The sequence below is a fragment of the Chaetodon auriga genome, chromosome 12 (assembly GCF_051107435.1).
Source record: "Chaetodon auriga isolate fChaAug3 chromosome 12, fChaAug3.hap1, whole genome shotgun sequence".
NCBI lineage: Eukaryota > Metazoa > Chordata > Actinopteri > Chaetodontiformes > Chaetodontidae > Chaetodon > Chaetodon auriga.
The window spans coordinates 13,711,308-13,726,469 of record NC_135085.1 but is presented as its reverse complement, the minus strand read 5'-3'; the positions used below and the strand labels follow the sequence as shown (position 1 = coordinate 13,726,469).

The following is a 15,162-nucleotide window of genomic DNA, read 5'->3' as shown; positions in this document are numbered from 1 at the left end:
TAGCCCTCAGGACACAGTAAAAATATGCATGATGTCTCTGGGTGGCCTGATCCTGCTGATCAGGTTCTGTTCTATGTGTAAATGTTGAAACTTGCCAATATCAATATTACCAATATCTAAATCAGCATTTTATCATCTCAGTCAAATTGCGAGTGAGAACGCTGCTGCCAGAGTTCTAACAAGAACCGACAGAGCTGAGCACATGACTCCTGTTCTTCAATCTTTACGCTTCAAGTGCTGCTGCTAGTTCATAAATCACTCAGTAGTCTCAGAGTAAGGTGAATGCCTGATCTCCTTGACGAACATAAACCCAGCAGAGTCCTGTAGGAATCAGTCAGTTGGTAGTTCCTCCAGGCAAAACCAAACCGGGTGAATGATGATGTCAAATGCGACCCAACCCTGACTGCTTTCAAATCTACGTTAACACCTCCGCTGTTCTCTGCTTTCCATTGAGTGTTTTCTCTACTGCATTTTTATGTCCTTCATTGCATTCAGGGCAACTTAGAACTTGGTACTGTCACTGTATTTCATTTCATTTTATTCCATCTTAATTGCTTTTCTTTGCCTCTTAGGAGCACTTTGAACGTGTCTTAAACCTGCTTGCCTGGCCTCCCCTCACCTTGATGGTGAGTCACTGGTCGTTTATGTGCATTCTTAAGTTTCTGAGGCTACGTTCTTATTTGGAGAAACAACCCTGAAGCTTTTTTTGTCTTCAGTAGGGCTCAGTCTGCAGTGATTGACAAGGGTGGGGCTGGTGGTCGTAACCTGTACTTCAGCTCTGGCTTGAAGAACTGGCTGCTAGCTGCAACAACCTTCATCTAATTGTTATGAATGAGCCAGGACCAGCCCTGCCTAGAAACACACACACACACACACACACACTGTTTGAGACAGAATTGTTTTATTCTCTTTATAAATGAAAGAAAGGCACGACTTATGTCCTTGGTTTAGATCTTCCAGGACAACACGGTGCCCCTCAGGCTTATTGATTTGTGGCCATTACTGAATTATTTCTGCCTTGTGTTACTCCACATTTGTTGGATCCCACGACACATGTCGCCCATCATGCAACTTGTTTATAGCCTTCATGTCTTCCTCCTCCAGCTGGAATCCAAACACCTTAAAGAGTGAAAAGGAAGAAGAAAACTTCAGTACATCAGTACCTATCAGTATATTCTAAGTTTAGAACTGGCATAATGTTTGTTTTTTCAACTCACCTGACAATTTTCTTCGACACGCTCCTTTTTAGTTGACTTTGGTATTGTAATGGCTCCATTCTAAGAGGAATACAAGAATTAAAAACACTGTGGGGGCAGAAGTTTGACCAACAAGGTTTCCTAAATGGTGATACTGATATTTTTTGACTAAGGCTGTATGTCCTTAAATACATTCGATTTAAGTCCGAGTAAATGATTCATTATCTTGACCTGACTAAATATGGCAAATATTAGTCTGACACAAGAATAAACTGTTTTTCGTTTTTATTACCTGAATACTCCAGCGGATGCAGATCTGAGCAGGTGTACGTCCGTACTTCTGTGCCAGCTGGATGATGGTGGGGTTGCTCAGGGCTTGACCCTTGGCCAGAGGGCAGTACCCCTGGAACGCGATATTCTCCTGACGGCAGTACTTCATCAGCCTACTGGGCTGCTGGAACGGGTGGTACTCCACCTGATGGTGGACGATTTTACGAGTTTACATGACAATGCTTCCAACAGCTGGCTTGTTCAGTTTTTGACCGCGCGTCCTTTCCAGACAAAGGTCCTGTCTCTCTCTGGACATTTTTGCTCTGCTGTTGCTTTGTGAAACACTTACTTGATTAACATGTGGCACCACAGTGCAGTCCTCCTTCAACTCTTCCAGGTGGTGAATCATGAAGTTGCTAACCCCGATAGAGCGGCACAAACCTGCAGGAACAGAGAGATGTTTAAAAAAAATAAAATAAAATATGCAGCATGTGTAATAATTGAAATTTCACAGGTTGAGATGACCACAAGTCAAAACAGACATTTGCAACAACCCTGGTCAAATAGATCAACTACTAATTTCTTTCATTCAGTTGTATTTTATTGTGTTTTTACCCTTTTCATAAAGTTCTTCCAAAGCTTTCCAGGCCTCAGCTCTCTGTTCTCTGTTGCAGCGACCCGGCAGCATAGAGCCAGGCCAGTGCAACATGTAGATGTCTGATAAGAGAAGTAGGGACGGGAGCCCACAGTGAATAGGAAAAAAAGGTATATAATGGTAATAAGAACATGGTAGTCAATCTTGTGAATATAAAAAGGGGATGCATCCCTTCACTCCTTACCAAGATAGTCCACCCCCATCTGGGAGCAAGATTTCTGAAAGGCCTTCTTTGCAGTTTCATATCCATAGTCCTCCGGCCAGAGTTTATTGGTGATCCACAGGTCACTGCGGGGTACCCCACTGGTTCTGATAACTTCAGCCAGCTCTACCTCAAAGCCATTGTACTTTGACGTGTCGATGAGGCGTATGCCACAGTCTCGGACTGCATGCAGAACAGTGTCTTGACTGAATCCTCCAACTTGGGATGTGCCTTAGAGAGAAGAAACAAACAAAATATGTGCTATGTTATGCTTCACATCACGCAGTCATGTGAGGGTGACGTGTTACATCATCTGCAATTATTTCAACAGAACTCACAGCTGGCTGCTCACAGTTCCATTTACAGGCTTATCCTGACTCATGATGTTTCAAAGACACTTGAAAATATATTAAAAAATATTGAAATGGTACTTACCAATCCCAAGCATTGGCATTTGCACCCCATTTGAAAGTTTCACTGTGGGTCCAGTCCAGCTTTGCTCAGAAGTCATGTTCTCTTGGGAGACTGTATCAGTGTTACCAAACTGAGAGCAGAAACCTGCACAAATAGTGACTCGGCTAGGAGCTTCTTCCTCAGGGCCCTTCTAATATATTTGGCCCTGCCCACCTTGAGCTCCCACTATTCAATTTGACTCCAACTGCCTTTGAGTTGTTCTTCCACACTGGGGCAGAGGGGAGTACACTGGGGTTATTCCAGTGCAGAAGTTTTCTGGTAGTCTGGATTTGCTCCTTGTTGCAAGTTGTATCTTAATGAACAATTTTCTACTGTGAACTTTGCAGATCATGTGGACATGCAAAGTCAAAAAACAAGACGGCTTCAAAGTGCAGAGTTGTTTTTATTGTCAAAGTGAAACTTCTTCTATATAAATATTTGATCGAAAAACATTTTTCGTAGCTTGCAGTGGCTCAAAATCCTCATCCAAACATTATCTCAGGTAGGTCAAATTGGGCATTAATCATGTGTTTTACGATATTTTCATTAAAACTAAAGATTTTTATTACACCAGCTTCAGGGAATGTTACCCAATGACTCAAAATCAATGCCAAAATGTATTTAGAGCAAGAATCTTTCATTGGCTATTAGTGTTTTTTTCCTGTGTCAGTGAATAAAATGTGGGAATGCAAATGGAATTTCTTCCTTTGGCCAAACGTGTTCCACAGAAACTGGGTGGGGCCCGGGTCAGGGATGCTGGGTTCTTCTCTTTTCTTTCAAAAGAGAATAACTAATAATAGTAAGCATTACATACATGCATGCTTGGGTATCTTTCCAGCACCTACAGATATATGCATGCACATAAACCCTTTAAAGTCAAAGAATGGGTAAGTTTTTAGTCCCGTCCCCATTAAAATTTTCAAAAAGATTGCCAGCCATTGTCAACAAAAACTCATGTCCTCAGTGTGACGACTGTATAATTATTTCAACAAAGGCAAATATTCAGTATTTAGACTTTGTTTTGCTAAAACCATATTTGCTATGTTAACTATGATTGTAACATCCATTTGTTTTTGCATTATCAAAAACAAGTTGATATTTCTATAAAGCACGTTTGTTCACAGAAGAGGGAGCTGAGATGAATGAGCTTCACATTAGAGCCCAGGCTTCTTCCAGGCAAACTCTAATGATCCAACAGTAAGTAATTAAAATCTCATTACCAATTTCAACATTTATTATTCATTTAACTGTCATTGAAAAAACTGGTTCCAGGTCAAACACCCTCTGAGTTTTCTCACGCATCATCATTTCATATCGTTACTCCACATCAGTTGGGTCCCAAGACACACGTCTGTCATCGTGCAATCTCGCCAAAGCAGCCATGTCCGACTCGTCCAGCTGGAACCCAAACACCTACAGGATGTGGCGGAGGAGGAGGAGGAAGAGGGTGACATGAGGAAATTCTAATATAAAATAATAGTGAGAGTTGTCGTCATCATGCATGCTTGATTGTCCATCACAACATCATTGATCTTTCTTAACCTTTCTTGATTTTTAACAGTTTTTACAAAGGCTAATGTGCGATCATGCAAAAGGCTGTGCAATGCATTTCCAACTCACCTGACAGTTTTCTTGTATCCTCTCCTTTTTGGTGGATTTTGGTATCGTGACAACTCCATTCTAAGGATAAGCAAGTGAACCATATAATTGTGGGTATATATACATAGAGACAGATATGTTTAATTTAAAGCAATATTTGAACAATGGGACAACCTGAATACTCCAGCGGATGCAGATCTGAGAACATGTACGTCTGTGCTTTTCTGCTATCTGGAGAACCGTTGGTTCGCTGAGGAGTTGGCCCTTGGCCAGAGGACTGTAGCCTTCAAACACAATTCCCTCCTGACGACAGTATTCTCTCAGCTGACTGGGCTGCTGGAAAGGATGGTACTCCACCTGAGGGGTTGTAACAATTTTAAGACGCATCATAGGCAAGTCACTGTGTGTATGAAGTCTAACGTTCACCTGTCCTGGAGGGGCGCATTTCTAATTCTATTACTGAATAAATAGTTTTTTATGTGTAAATTGTAGCTAAAAGCTTCAGATACTGTATGAAGGTAGCTGCTGTGGGTGGAAGGGGAATAATCTCACATAGGATGCATGACAACAAACTTAAATCTGGAATGACAAAATGTAAAAAATTAATTAATTAAAAAAAACCTTTATTGCTTGACCACCCTTCTTTCACTGTATTATAAGCAGTTTATGGGGCAGAGCATATTCAAATGGCAGACAATGCCAAAGTGACCTGGTTCACATGTGGCACGACGCTACAGTCATCCTTCAACTGCTCCAGGTGGCGGACCAGAAAGTTGCTCACTCCAATGGCACGGCACACCCCTACGGTGACACGCAGGGATGCTTATGCTCTGTTAACTATCCCCCTCTATCATTACTGTATCACAGTGATACTACTTGAAGTCACTATTTGCATGCTTTCCAACGGTTTTCTGATACAACCTTCCATGTTATGTACCGTCTTTATAAAGTTCCTCCAAAGCTCTCCAGGTGTCAGCTCTCATCTCACTGTTGGAGCATCCGGGTTGCAATGAGCCTGGCCAGTGCATGAGGAACAGATCTGAAGAGAAGGGGCAGAGGATGCTTCATTTAAAGACTACGAGAGACAGGAAGACAGCAACCTACAGCACAATGTCAGGCAATGAAGACTGCCATGATCATAAAGAAGCAAAGAAAAAACATTATGTGACATCATCAATCACAACTCATACCCAAATAATCCACCCCCATCTGTGAGCAGGAGTCAAGGCAGGCCTTCTTCGCAGCTTTGTATCCGTAGTCCCCTGGCCACAGTTTATTGGTGAGCCACAGCTCACTTCGGTCTATCCCACTTTCTCTGATAGCTTTACCCAGTTCCTCCTCGCAGCCGTAGCGTTTCGCTGTGTCAATGTGACGCACGCCACACTGAGTGAGCGCATACACAACGGCATCATGAGAGTATCCACCATTGTGTGACGTGCCTGGTATTGAGAGAGAGTATCAGACAAAACAGAGGCCATCAAAATTCAGGGTTTTTTTTTTTTGTTTTTGTCCCTTTTTTTTTTTTTTTAAATGTATTTATTTTTTGTAGGCATGTTCATACATAGTATTGCCAAAGCCCTGTATGAGCATGTGACAGATTCAGAAAACTTGGAAGAAATACATGTGTGTAACATTGAACAATTCAGGAGGAAAAGTGAGGAAGGTGCTTTTAATGCCAAAGCTTATTATACTTCTTTTGAAAAGACAACCAAAATTACAGAAAAAGACAGAATTGACTTCATATGTGTGAATGTTTGCTACCAGTGGACACTGATTTAAACATGGAATTAACTTTTCCAATAGGATTTTCTCCCCAGAATGATCTATTTAAAAAACTAAATAGCATGCATACCATGGCAGATTTAGAACAACTGTAAATCACGATACAGTGTGCTGAGATTTGTATTTGCAATGCTGTCAAAACACATTGGATTTACCAACGTAAAACGCACCTAATCCAAATATTGGAATCTGCAGACCGTTGGAAAGTGGGACAGTAGGACAACCCAGCACTGTTGCAAAAGACATGGTCCTCTTGGCAGTGGTGGACAACCTGAAATACACAATAGTGTAATTCTTCGTTTTTATTGTCTTCTTGCTCTGCTGATGTCGGTGCCCGGGCTTGTTGTGACACATCTGGCCTACTTTACGACTATCTACAACTTTCCAAGGCAATTAATGTTAATAATGTGTAGCTACCCGATGAGTCTCTTCAGTCTGTGCACCGCTGACGAAACGTACCTGAACATTGGGAGAGTTGTGCAGTTACAGTGAAACCGCTTTTTCGCTCCTTTTCAGTGCAACCACATTAGCATCTCTGAGCCAGGTGGAGATGTACCTCTAGCGGAAAATCAAACGACATGACCCTCAAGCCTATGGGCGGTACGTTTGTCCAGCGAAACAAAGATGGCGTCTGTTTCCAAAAGGTCCGAAATACGCTCACGTATGCTGATGTACGACATTGTAACGGAAGTAATACAAACACCAAGACTCAAATGTATTCCGTTTTGGAAGCAGTTGTGAATTTGAAGGTTTTCCCAACAACATAGCGGTTCATTTTTGACCCCCACTCATTCTACGCTGCGGCAAATGTTAGCATGTCACATCTCTTTGCTTGGAGGCTCTTTGGTTAGAGTCAGCCAACATGGCGACCATGCAATAGAGCAAACGGGCTGTTTGTATGGAATACCAACAAAATGAGGTGAGTTTTGAGTTGCACAAAAAATAAGATGTAATTTCTGTTGTTCCAGAGAAATAGCTCTACTGTATGGTAATTCGGTCAACTCTAAGTATTGCGTTATATTTAAGAATTACTACCGGAGTTAAGCATAAATTAATGGTCTCTTACAGCAAGTTTTTGTGTAAGCTAGCTAGTTAACATTTAATTTGCTTTGCTTAGAGACAGGGTGAATAATTAACTTTGTCGTCTGGGGGTTAAATGGTTAGAGAAGGTTCAAATTTTACAGGTTAAAACTAGTCTGGGACTCACTTTGTTAATAAAGTAAACCTCATATAGTCAGCAACAGTTTTCGCCTTACATGCATCACCGTTAATGTGCACTGGGTTCGTGTCATTGAGTTTGTCTGATAGGCGCAGTGTGTTCAGAAAGCCCTCAGATGAATCCAGTGACTCTCAAAAATCAAACTTACTTTCCTCTTGTATGAGTGTAAAGTCATGCATGCATGTGTTTAATCTAGTTTATGTGGAGTCTGTTTTTAAAGGATAACTGGGAGGGACAACTGTCCAGCATATCTGTTCATCTCCTTTGATGCAGGGTCCCCAGGTGCTGCAATGGGCTGCGACGAACCTATTTGGTCTGGCCAATCCTGCTTCTCCTCCTGGTTGGTGCAGCTTTGACAGCTCTGCTGCCCCCTGCTGAGGATCAAGGAGGCCTCGGTGTCCTGGGAGTGATTCGCCGTGCAACATCTCAAAAGGAGAATCCAGCCCAGGCCCACCGTGGCGACAGCGCAGAGGAAGGGCCGAGGTTTACCATCATCATCCAAACATACAACCGCACAGACGTGTTGCTCAAACTCCTAAACCATTACCAGGCAGTGCCTCATCTTCAGCGGATAGTCATTGTCTGGAACAACGTTGGGGAGCAGACACCCCTGAAGTTATGGAGCTCTTTGGGGCCTCATCCAGTCCCTGTGGTCTTCAAGGAGCAGACAAGCAATCGAATGCGCAACAGACTACAACCGTTCCCTGAGATTGATACTGACGGTGAGTTTATCTGGAAGCTTTCATATTGTGTATGTCTGTTTTCCTCAGTGTTGTTTGTCTGACTTTTTTCTTGTGTTTTTTCTTAGCTGTGCTGATGCTGGATGACGACATCCTGGTCAGTGTCCCTGACATCAGCTTTGCGTTCTCCGTCTGGAAGGTAAAAAGTGCAACGATATTTTAGATGAGAGCGATAAGCGTTCTGCATCTCTGTGACACTTAACTTGGTAATTTTTTAAATTAAAAATGCATTATTATGTGGTACTTTTAACTGCTCCGTACACTGTGTGATTGACTGTTGTTTTTTCTTTGGTTCCACAGCAATTTCCAGACCAGATTGTTGGGTTCGTTCCCCGGAAACATGTCTCAACACCAGGGGGGGTGTACAGTTATGGCAGCTTCGAACTACAGGACCCAGAAACAGCTGGAGGTGACAAGTAAGATATGCTTGTATTTTTTTCATAATTTTGCAAAGTTCCACATGACCACTTTGGTTTGGCATTGCTTTAATGGGGCTGTTTTTTTTTTTTTTTTTAAATCTTCTATCCTGATCCACTCACTGCAGATACTCTATGGTGTTAATTGGCGCTGCCTTCTTCCACCGCCGCTACCTGCAGCTCTTCCAGGACCAACCTCAAGCAGTGCACGCACTGGTGGATGAAACACAGAACTGTGATGACATTGCCACAAACTTTGCTGTAGCCCTGTATTTGAGGAAACACTCAAAGTCTATGGGCAGCATTAACAAACCCTCTGGCATCTTCGTCAAACCCGTGGACCTCCGCAACCTGGAAAAGGATGCCAGCAGTGGGTACCAGGGTATGTGGCATCGTCCTGAACACCTCCTTCAGAGGTCCTACTGTCTGAACAGGCTGACGCAGATCTATGGCGTCATGCCACTCTGCTTCTCCAACCTGATGGTCTCCCAGTTTGGCTTCCCCAGCTATGCCAACCACAAGACTAGAGGCTGAGCAATAACACATCGCTGACTGTTTTGGACTGAAAGAGGACCACCTCAAGTTGCAGTCTGGTAAGTGTGTTTGATTAATAACACATCAGCTGTCAAGGATTTGGCTGATCACCTGGTGTACAGCCTGTAGTCTCATGTTCATGTTATCCGTGGCTGGAAACAATCATTTACCTGCTCTGTGTGTTCAGAAACACGAATGCAAGCAAATCTTTTGCATGTTAATACGTGTAACACCAGCATTTAATTTTTAGACACAGTGGAAAGGTGATTGCAAAGAAAACAGAAATGATACTGGAGCATCTCAGCAGGGTGAAACATACAATAAGTGAACGGTTTCTGTGAGAGGATTTAGCTGGTTTGCTTAGCGTTTACCTTCTCAGTGGTTTTCTCTTTCTATTTCATGATACTGAACAGTTTCACCACAGCCTTAGCAGCACTCTCATGGACTTTTATCCTTTGGACAACAGCAAGGATTGTTCAAGGATTTTCTTCACAGGGCCCAATCTGATGAACCGTCCATAATCGATGAGGTAATCTGTGTATTGTTGCCAAAGCTGCCTTTCCTTCAACATGTGTAACTCAGTGGCTTGTAGTGCAGGGTGACAGTCTGAGATCTGACTTGACATTTTATCTTGTTTGTAACCATGATTCACAGCACCGATGGTGTCTAATTCAGACTTTGTTTTCTACTACGTTTGTTCATAGAATGTGTCCTTTTTCCAAAATAAATACATGTTAGGAGATATAGGTATTCTTTGGCCAAAAAGGAATCCTCACCAAAGTGTGAATCAGAGAATAAGATAGAATCAGAAGTGTTATGTAGATTTTAACCTAGCGGTATGTAACGTACTATGCATGCATGGACAATCTTTTTTGTTAAGTCTGTAGGACTGTATCATGTGATTCAGGTAAATAAAGCAGTTTTTCCTCCGAGCAGAATCTGTGGATGAATTTAGAATCATATGATATCAGTTAATAACAGTTGAGTGCTGAATGATTGAAGAATCAAGCTTGAAGTTTCCCAACACAGAAGTCAACATCCCTTCACGGCGAGTCTATCCCGTCTCTGTCAAGCCAGTGTGGGTCAAGGTCCCTCTGCAACATTATTAAATGAGTCTCATTTGTCAAAAATGACGTGGTAAATTCTATTTTCAGTGAGGACTAATCCACCCTTTCATTGAAGAATTTTGAAATTGTGTCAATGAATGAAACTCCCATTTTAATAGCAACATAAGACCAGCCCACAGGACTGAATATTACATTGAATTCAGCAAATTATTAACTCCTTAAACCGTATCAGCACTCATATAATTGCTTTCAGTAATATGAACAGGAAGAAGCTGACACAATGTCTTCGGGTTATTAAGAGGTAGGAGAGTGATATTTTCTTTTGCTCGAAGGTGTTACTTGTAGGGCGGCAGATGCTATCAGTGTACAAAGTAAACATCCGGACTGAAACACCAGGCGTGAGGTCAAAGTCTCCGCATATTAAATCTGCTTCTGCTCATTACTAACCTTGAATGAAAAACTATACTCATTGATAAACAATAACATCCAACTCCCTCTTGGTGGATAAAAGTGTCCTTGCATATTCTGAGGTAACTCCGGACTCCACTTCTTTCAAAAATGAGCTGAGAGACCTCGCAGAGTCTCACTGTGGTCCAGGTCCACCTCCTGGCCTGGATCCACTGGCCCCTGGAGAACGCATGTCATGCCACAGCTTCACAAGAGGCTCCCTCTTCCTCCAAATGAGCTTGTGGCCATATGCCACATACCACCTGTAGGACAAGATGTGTGGACGCAGTTACATGTACTGAGTGCAGGACGGGTGCCACAAGAACACATTTAAAGCCAATGAACATCCTTTTAAAAGATTTATACCACCGTAAGATGCATAAATGTTTTGCCTCTCTTGAACTACATCTGAAGTATTTCAAGGATTAACGTTTTTTGGCCACTCACACTCCAAAGAGGGCTCCGCCAAGGTGAGTTGCGTGGTCAAACAGCCGCCATCCCAGGATAAGCCCTGCTGTATCTATGGCGACGAGCACTTTCAGAGCCTAAAGACAGACCAATGACAGGAACCTGAAGTTACACACATGCAAATTGCACTTATTTAACAACAACTGTCTACCATTCATTCATTCATTCATTCATGCATGCGTACTTACACATTCACTCACACACACTGGACTTTGTCCATTTTGTTCAAGCACTGATTTTTACTCTCGCCTGCAGCAGAAACACAACATGGGAATGTCAACAACACCCTATTAAATGTGTGCATTAACAAACCATTTTCATTCATATTAGGTGTGTTATGTACATAGCAAGAAAACACCATGCAAACACAAACACACACACAAATACAAGCCTCATATACACACACATACTGTGCGTAACTCACAGTTCCTGCTGTGAAAGTGAGCATGGGGAGGAAGATTATGCCCAGTTTGGCTTCTGGCACCTTTGCACAGACTGCGGCCAGCACTGCCATGACGGCACCCGACTATAAAACCAGCAAAAGACAGAGCCAAGGATTAGGATTATTGTACTTCTTTGTGTGAAGATGTATGAAGATTGTAGCAGATATCTTACCGCTCCTAATGATGGATGGAAGCGTCCAGTGGCTGTTTTACACATGTAGCTAACCATAGTGGAAATCACACCTGAAAATACACATAATGTTTGAGATTTTTCCAGCAACCAAAAGAAAAAAAAAAATAAAATAAAAAAAGCTGAGCTCTAATAAGTCATTTGGTAAATAGCAAACAGGTAATCTGTATGTGATTCTGTAAGAGATTAAAGGTTTGGGTTTGAAGATGCAATGCTGTTTCAATACTGGATTCAATCAAATGTCAGTAGACTCCAGTCCTGTTCTGTATTTGACTCACCAGCAGACATGTAGACTGCGAGAAACTGCTCCTTCCCTAAGAGAGAGACAATTCCCGAGGAGAATGTCCACAGGACATACATGTTGACCACCATGTGGATAATGGAGTAGTGGCTGAAGGAGGACAGGACCATGGGAAGGCACCGTGTTTCTGATGGGGGACAGAAAAGTGACATTATGTGCTTGAAACACAGAGAAAACGAGCGTGTAAGCACTCTAGGCACACTCACTGGAGGCTGGGTTCGACGTGAAGTACTTAATCATGCTTCTTTGCATCGAAGGGATCCGCCAACAACACAGGACCACGACATTTATGGCAATGATCCCTGGAAAACAGCAGCAAGGAAAGCACGTGTAGAGACGTTGATGCTGGCCATTAAATCTGAAGAAACACTGGGGCAAAGTGAGTCTGCGTCTGCAACATAAGTTACCAGTGACAGTCCTCTGTCCCTCTGTGAGGCTGCTCCAGAAGTCATCCACCATGGACATCACGAGGATGAGCTGTCGCTGCAAGCTGGACAGCTGGCTCCACCAGTCGTGCCAGTACGCCATGTCCTGGGACCCCTGGTAACATATGAACGGCTCACTGAATCATTGCACGCAGCCTGTTAGTTATTGGTGGAAGAGACAGCCAGCCGTTTGTAGCATTAAAACCACACCTGTAAGAATCGTTCTCCCTCCTCTTCATCTTTTGAAGACTGAACTCTCAGCTTCAGGGTCTCGTATTGGAGAATGGCCGCCGCGCCAAAGGAGCAGCCTGTAAACTGACATGGAGTCAGACAACATCCAAAAGCATCACCCCGGCCCAAACCTCAGCGCTGCATGCGCACATTCGCTCTCATTCTAGCAGAAACATGCGAGGACCTACCCCGACTGTGAACATCAGGGGTTTGAAAAGTGTCAGCCTGGGGGCTTTGGGGGGAGGCGGGGGTCCCGGTGCGCCAGCCTCAGACGGTGAAGCTTTCATTTCTTGGGTGACATTTCCTTTCTTTGTCTCCGGCCTTTTGGCTTCCCGCCGGAAACCGCACTTCTGTTGGTTGCAGGGGTTCAGTCTGCCGAAAACAACATGTAGACACACGAGTAAGTGTTAAAATCATAATCATAATTAGTTCGCTGTTGTATAATATTGTTTGCAGGGCTGCAACTGATGATTATCTTCATTACTCATTAATTGTTTGGTCTATGAAATGTCAAAATTAGTGAAAAATGAAAGTCACAATATCCTAAATCCTACAGAGATGCTCGTTTTGTCTATCTGGCAGTCTAAAACCTAAAAATATGTAGTTCACTATCACATGAGACAAAGAAAAGCATCAAACATTTAAGAAGCTGGAATCAATGAACATTTGGCGTTTTAGCAGTAACTTACAAAACACCTCTATGTTTTTCCTGTTATTCAAGTCAAGCACCATCTTTGTTAAATGTGTCACTGTAAGACAGCAGCACGAAGGAACTTGGACCTCCTGACTTCACTTTACATTGACTGCTGCCCTGCTGGTTAAAAGTAGAGCTATTTATTGATTAGGCTACAGATCTAATAAGGTAAATAAGAGGCAGTGTGGAAAGCAGGACGTTGAATATTCTGCTAGAACAGCTGCGATCATTAAAACCCGGGACAGACACATAACACTATCGGTGCTGGTCTTGCAGATTTTCACTGTAAACAAATGAGACACAGAGCTGTCCTCAGTCCCGTGAATGTCTTTACAATGCCAGCAGGAACGGTTAGGTAATCACACACATACACACACGCACGCACGCGTCCTGTCAGCGGTGCTCTTGATTCGTCAGATCCTGCGACCTCAGCAGCTCTACGTGTGCTCACCTGGAGCTTCGTGAGGTAGTGTTGGAGGATCTAATGAACTCTGTTTTGGCCCATTTCATTACACATCCTCTCCACGCCATGTTTGTGATGACCTCCTGCCTGAAGTCCGTCCCACCGCCAGACTGGAGCGAGTGCTGCGTTCACTGACTCAGCTTCAGCTCCGACTTTTGAGCACTCGGTGGAACAAAGAGTGCTTTTTTTTTTTTTTTTTTTTTTTGAAGGGGTGGACGGAGGCAAACACTTGTTTATATTAGCTTCAAATGAAAATACATTGTGATATATGTATTTGTTTGATCTTTGAGATGCTAAAAATGCTAAACTAACATAACATCATAGTATAAGATTGAAGAAACACTTGACTTGTAAATAGATGTTGTTGGCCATTGTTGAATATATATATATATATATATAACTTTTTTTCTACTACTTTTCTGATATTAATTCCCTTTAAATCTCAAGAACAGTAAATGGCATCCAACTGCATGTACACAACATAGACTTACTGCCAAGTCTAAGCAGGTTGTACACACTGAACACACAGATCCACATGCAGGCTAAATGTATAGTCTATGAATACTGTACATAAACAACCAGCAATACCTAAATAACTCACTGGCAAACATTACCCATACATTGTAATACTACCCCCCATGGACCCTTGTACTGTATGTATACACAGTTAACAGCCAAAATGTAATATGTATATAAATACTGCATGTTACTGTCCGTTTTCCGTTCATCGTTTGTAGACTTTGAGCTCCTGGAAACCAAAAAGTCCCATTCCTCGCAGCTGAGGTACAAAGTTATTTGTTCATTCTGAAATATTAGTTGAGAGGGAGCTTGAATGCAGCAGATGATATACGCATCTGTACTGCGCAGGCACAACATCCTTGAGTTTTTCCTTAGGTAGCACTTTACTCCCCCCTAGTGGCCCTTTAAAGTAGGCCTACAGACTTGACAGTTGCCAGTAAAGTCACAGTAGTGTAAAGTAACTATATATATTTACTGAAGTACAGTTTTGAGGTACTTCTCCTTAACTTGAATCTTTCAATTTTGTGATATTTTATGCTTCCTCTCAACTGCATTTCAGAGGAAAACTTTGTTGTTGTTTTTTTTTTTTTACTCCATTACACTTATTTGATAGCCTGTGTCAATGCAAAAAAGGTTTTGTATCTAGAACTAATGTTCAGTTTGTAAAATATGACACATGGACCCATTTCATGCATCACAGTTGTAAATTATAAAATGAGTGATGGCTCAATTCCATTTTGCTGCTTCAGCATCAGGGTTCTGGCATTGAGCATGCTGGCTCGCTGTCACTCCGTCATGGCTTACTGGCACACTTGCACTTTCTTACTTGTAGATGTTTACTTGAGTGA

At 42.4% G+C, this 15,162-nt stretch overlaps 4 protein-coding genes across 5 annotated transcripts; 1 reads left to right on the top strand and 3 right to left on the bottom strand.

Annotated features, from left to right (window-relative positions):
* Positions 1-932: 932 nt before the first annotated feature.
* On the bottom strand, positions 933-2,854 carry LOC143328849 (glyoxal reductase-like). The gene is made up of 7 exons (XM_076744259.1): positions 2,759-2,854; positions 2,306-2,554; positions 2,082-2,183; positions 1,816-1,907; positions 1,489-1,671; positions 1,218-1,277; positions 933-1,119 (listed from the first exon to the last, which is right to left on the bottom strand). Exons 1-7 carry the CDS (start codon positions 2,832-2,834, stop codon positions 1,024-1,026), a joined length of 858 nt encoding a protein of 285 aa, XP_076600374.1. The 5' UTR covers positions 2,835-2,854; the 3' UTR covers positions 933-1,023.
* A 70-nt stretch (positions 2,855-2,924) lies between these two features.
* LOC143328846 (glyoxal reductase) lies at positions 2,925-6,858 on the bottom strand. The gene is made up of 8 exons (XM_076744253.1): positions 6,617-6,858; positions 6,328-6,428; positions 5,566-5,814; positions 5,313-5,414; positions 5,085-5,176; positions 4,550-4,732; positions 4,397-4,456; positions 2,925-4,189 (listed from the first exon to the last, which is right to left on the bottom strand). Exons 1-8 carry the CDS (start codon positions 6,622-6,624, stop codon positions 4,094-4,096), a joined length of 891 nt encoding a protein of 296 aa, XP_076600368.1. The 5' UTR covers positions 6,625-6,858; the 3' UTR covers positions 2,925-4,093.
* Positions 6,814-10,427, top strand: extl2 (exostosin-like glycosyltransferase 2). 2 transcript variants are annotated; one of them, XR_013077850.1, is made up of 6 exons: positions 6,815-7,076; positions 7,650-8,098; positions 8,185-8,255; positions 8,417-8,532; positions 8,661-9,125; positions 9,480-10,032. XR_013077850.1 is itself a non-coding variant. In XM_076744252.1 (5 exons), the coding sequence occupies exons 1-5, from the start codon at positions 7,072-7,074 to the stop codon at positions 9,064-9,066; spliced, it is 1,047 nt and encodes a 348-aa protein (XP_076600367.1). In that variant the 5' UTR covers positions 6,814-7,071; the 3' UTR covers positions 9,067-10,427. The 2 variants fall into 2 exon arrangements, 1 of the variants encoding a protein (XP_076600367.1); XM_076744252.1 differs by having other exon boundaries at positions 6,814-7,076; positions 8,661-10,427.
* A 41-nt stretch (positions 10,428-10,468) lies between these two features.
* parla (presenilin associated, rhomboid-like a) lies at positions 10,469-13,901 on the bottom strand. The gene is made up of 10 exons (XM_076744249.1): positions 13,784-13,901; positions 12,827-13,010; positions 12,618-12,722; positions 12,390-12,522; positions 12,189-12,284; positions 11,960-12,109; positions 11,664-11,734; positions 11,473-11,574; positions 11,028-11,125; positions 10,469-10,843 (listed from the first exon to the last, which is right to left on the bottom strand). Exons 1-10 carry the CDS (start codon positions 13,861-13,863, stop codon positions 10,717-10,719), a joined length of 1,146 nt encoding a protein of 381 aa, XP_076600364.1. The 5' UTR covers positions 13,864-13,901; the 3' UTR covers positions 10,469-10,716.
* Positions 13,902-15,162: the final 1,261 nt, after the last annotated feature.

What these genes read in the sequence shown, in the direction of transcription:
- LOC143328849 (XM_076744259.1), bottom strand. Translation starts at nt 2,834, where the DNA reads ATGACTTCTGAGCAAAGCTGGACTGGACCCACAGTGAAACTTTCAAAT. An exon ending in AATGCCAATGCTTGGGATTG is followed by an intron (nt 2,555 to 2,758) that starts GTAAGTACCATT and finishes CTTCTCTCTAAG; the next exon opens with GCACATCCCAAGTTGGAGGA. An exon ending in TGGTGCCACATGTTAATCAA is followed by an intron (nt 1,672 to 1,815) that starts GTAAGTGTTTCA and finishes GTCCACCATCAG; the next exon opens with GTGGAGTACCACCCGTTCCA.
- LOC143328846 (XM_076744253.1), bottom strand. An exon ending in GGAGGAACTTTATAAAGACG is followed by an intron (nt 5,177 to 5,312) that starts GTACATAACATG and finishes GTGTCACCGTAG; the next exon opens with GGGTGTGCCGTGCCATTGGA. An exon ending in GGATACAAGAAAACTGTCAG is followed by an intron (nt 4,190 to 4,396) that starts GTGAGTTGGAAA and finishes CACATCCTGTAG; the next exon opens with GTGTTTGGGTTCCAGCTGGA.
- extl2 (XM_076744252.1), top strand. An exon ending in TTGCGTTCTCCGTCTGGAAG is followed by an intron (nt 8,256 to 8,416) that starts GTAAAAAGTGCA and finishes TTGGTTCCACAG; the next exon opens with CAATTTCCAGACCAGATTGT. An exon ending in GAAACAGCTGGAGGTGACAA is followed by an intron (nt 8,533 to 8,660) that starts GTAAGATATGCT and finishes CACTCACTGCAG; the next exon opens with ATACTCTATGGTGTTAATTG.
- parla (XM_076744249.1), bottom strand. Translation starts at nt 13,863, where the DNA reads ATGGCGTGGAGAGGATGTGTAATGAAATGGGCCAAAACAGAGTTCATT. An exon ending in GGGACAGAGGACTGTCACTG is followed by an intron (nt 12,285 to 12,389) that starts GTAACTTATGTT and finishes GCTGTTTTCCAG; the next exon opens with GGATCATTGCCATAAATGTC. An exon ending in CACGTCGAACCCAGCCTCCA is followed by an intron (nt 12,110 to 12,188) that starts GTGAGTGTGCCT and finishes GTCCCCCATCAG; the next exon opens with AAACACGGTGCCTTCCCATG.